We start from the raw sequence: 2310 nt of genomic DNA, 5'->3' as shown, positions 1-2310 counted from the left end.
AGGGCAGCGTCCCAGCCCCTGCCTTGCCCAGGGAAGCTCTTGTTCCCCTCGACTCAGGTGGGTTAGGAGCGATCGTCCTAATTCCTGCACTTCACCCACACTGTTGCCCCGGCTCCACCAGCGCTGCGGTGAGCCTGGCAGTCGCTCCTCCCCAGGACACAGCAGATCCCAGTTCCCCTCTAGCACTGCTGGGGGAAATCAGGCTCTCCAACACCCCCTGGAAAAGGCCAAGGCAGCATGTGCCACAGGAGGCAAGCAAGGAGCAGCTCTGCCGGAACTCCTCCTTACTCCACAGAGAGAGAAGTCCTGGGCTACCTCAACTGCTGACATCCAGCAGACCTGCAGATGCTGGGGTATGGCTCAACCACAACCGCTTCCTGCAACGAAGCAACCACAACACAGCCCTGGGGGTACCTGGCAGCTGAAACACTGGCACCATTTCACTCGGAGCCCGTTTCAGACCAGCTTGCCCTCTGAACCAGAGCAGATCACCTGTCCAGACAGAGCGTAGCCAGAGCCAAGCCAGAAACGGGTGCGCTGAAGCCAGTAAGGTGAAGGGAGCAAGAAAAGGGAGCAGCATGGCGCAGACCAGGGCATTCACAACTCACAGGTGTCCTGATAGTTCTTTATTGTTCTCTGAGCTGGGTGGCAGCTCAGTCATGTCCAGCGCAGGAAAACTATCTCCTGCACCTGCCCTGGGAGGCAGCACCAGTGTCCACCGTAATGCCGCAGAGTCCCGCTCTCAGCCTCTTCTGTTGGTCCCAGCAAAGCCTGCTTCACAGCCCTTTCTGTTCCTCTGTGTCTCGCCAGCACTGCCACGCTCGTCTGCTGCAAAAATCCTGCCTGCTCAAAGCAGCTCAGCAGCAGCACCGGCGTCTTGGCACAAGCGCAGCGCACATCACCGGCACACGGGAGATGGGCTCAGCCAAACGTGCACCAAGGCGTCTCGCTTGTGTCACAGTCCAGCAAGATATTAAGGACGGTGCAAGGGGCTCCTGCCACATTCAGAGCTGTCCGTGACTCAATTTGGTACCTCACGTTGTTCAGACCTCCCTCACGATCCACTTTAAACTGTTCCTGCAGAAGAGAAAGACCATTCAGCCCACGCTGGCTTCCAGCAGAGGGGGAAGCACCCAGTGCTTACGCAGGGAGCACAGAGCTGACAGGGGAGGACAAGAGAAAGGAGGGCTCAGAGCACGTGGTGATCACAAACAGAATCTCCCGTGGTTCCCCTCAGCCAGACGGAGGTCTCACCTGCTTCTGTGCAGCAATGCGCTTCTGGTCTCTCTTCCTCCAGGCCGGGTCATGCAAGTGCTGGAAAGTCTCATATCCAGTCGTGATTCCAGAGGGACGGCGAACCTGGAAGGAGAGCAAAGCTTCTGTAAAGCTACAGGAAAACCTGCTGCACCTGCTACCACGATGGGGAGCGTAGAAGAGCTGCCTTCCCCAGGTCCTGACCTGGGCAGCTACAGCCAGGGGCCAGGTGGGGAGACAAGAAGAAGGGCAATTTCAACCTAGGAGGCCATAGAGCACCCCTTACCTGGAGACCAGCTCCTTTGATACGTCGATAAAACTCGTCATCCTCCCGTCCCCAGCCCCAGAAGCGGTTGGACATGCCGTTGCACTGAAATGAGAGGGCCATCGTACTGGCCAAGGCCTGGACCAGCACAACTCTATGCACCGCAGAGGAGCAGATACCAGTATGACAAGCCCTGAGCACCAGCGCAGCCTCCCCTCTCCTGCCCCCACCAGCTCAGGCAGCGGGCTCTGTCCCCAAACCATTTTGAGTCCCTTCCTCCCTTCCCAAGCGTGGAGCACAAAATGTACGACTGTTCACCAATGTCGTAGCCTCTGCCCCAAACTGACCGGGACGTCCCACTCATGTACTCACCATCTCATAGTGCTGCTTGGTGAGCAGCAGGATGCCGCCCACATACGTCTTATAGTGGTAGAGCGGGTGCAGCTCTGGGGATGCCACGTGGAAAGGCCCTCCCTCCGGGAAGCTGTAGTCCAGCTGCTCATTGAGGGGCAGGAGATCCACATCGTGCATCGCGATGTAGTCGGTGTTGTTGCCACTCTCCAGGAAGCCCACATTGATCAAGGATGCCCTGTTAAACCTGCCGCAGGACCGAGGACTCTCAGTGCCACGCACAGCAGCTGCTGTCCCTTCACGTCCCTCTCCTGTGCTCCTCAATGCTAACTGTTTGACTGATCCCCAGACAGGGACACACACAGATGCAGTGCTCCCTGCCTTTGCAGAGCTGGGTGCCACTGCTGCCCATCCTGAAACTGCTCGCAGCACTTTCCCTA

General features: G+C 58.0%; 1 protein-coding gene across 1 annotated transcript in view; it reads right to left on the bottom strand.

Moving 5' to 3' along the window:
• Window positions 1-732: 732 nt before the first annotated feature.
• Window positions 733-2310, bottom strand: part of B4GALT7 (xylosylprotein beta 1,4-galactosyltransferase, polypeptide 7) — a 3220-nt gene continuing 1642 nt past the window's right edge. The window contains exons 3-6 of the mRNA XM_009893772.1: window positions 1892-2117; window positions 1541-1624; window positions 1255-1359; window positions 733-1077 (exon numbers count right to left, since the gene is read on the bottom strand). Of these exons, the coding sequence (XP_009892074.1) occupies window positions 922-1077; window positions 1255-1359; window positions 1541-1624; window positions 1892-2117 (571 nt within the window). The 3' untranslated portion in view covers window positions 733-921. The remainder of the gene's footprint in view (window positions 1078-1254; window positions 1360-1540; window positions 1625-1891; window positions 2118-2310) is intronic.

This window comes from Charadrius vociferus, unplaced genomic scaffold (assembly GCF_000708025.1).
Source record: "Charadrius vociferus isolate BGI_N301 unplaced genomic scaffold, ASM70802v2 scaffold1041, whole genome shotgun sequence".
In the NCBI taxonomy this organism is placed as follows: domain Eukaryota; kingdom Metazoa; phylum Chordata; class Aves; order Charadriiformes; family Charadriidae; genus Charadrius; species Charadrius vociferus.
Note: the sequence above shows the minus strand (reverse complement) of the source record. Positions and strands in the feature narration are given on the sequence as shown.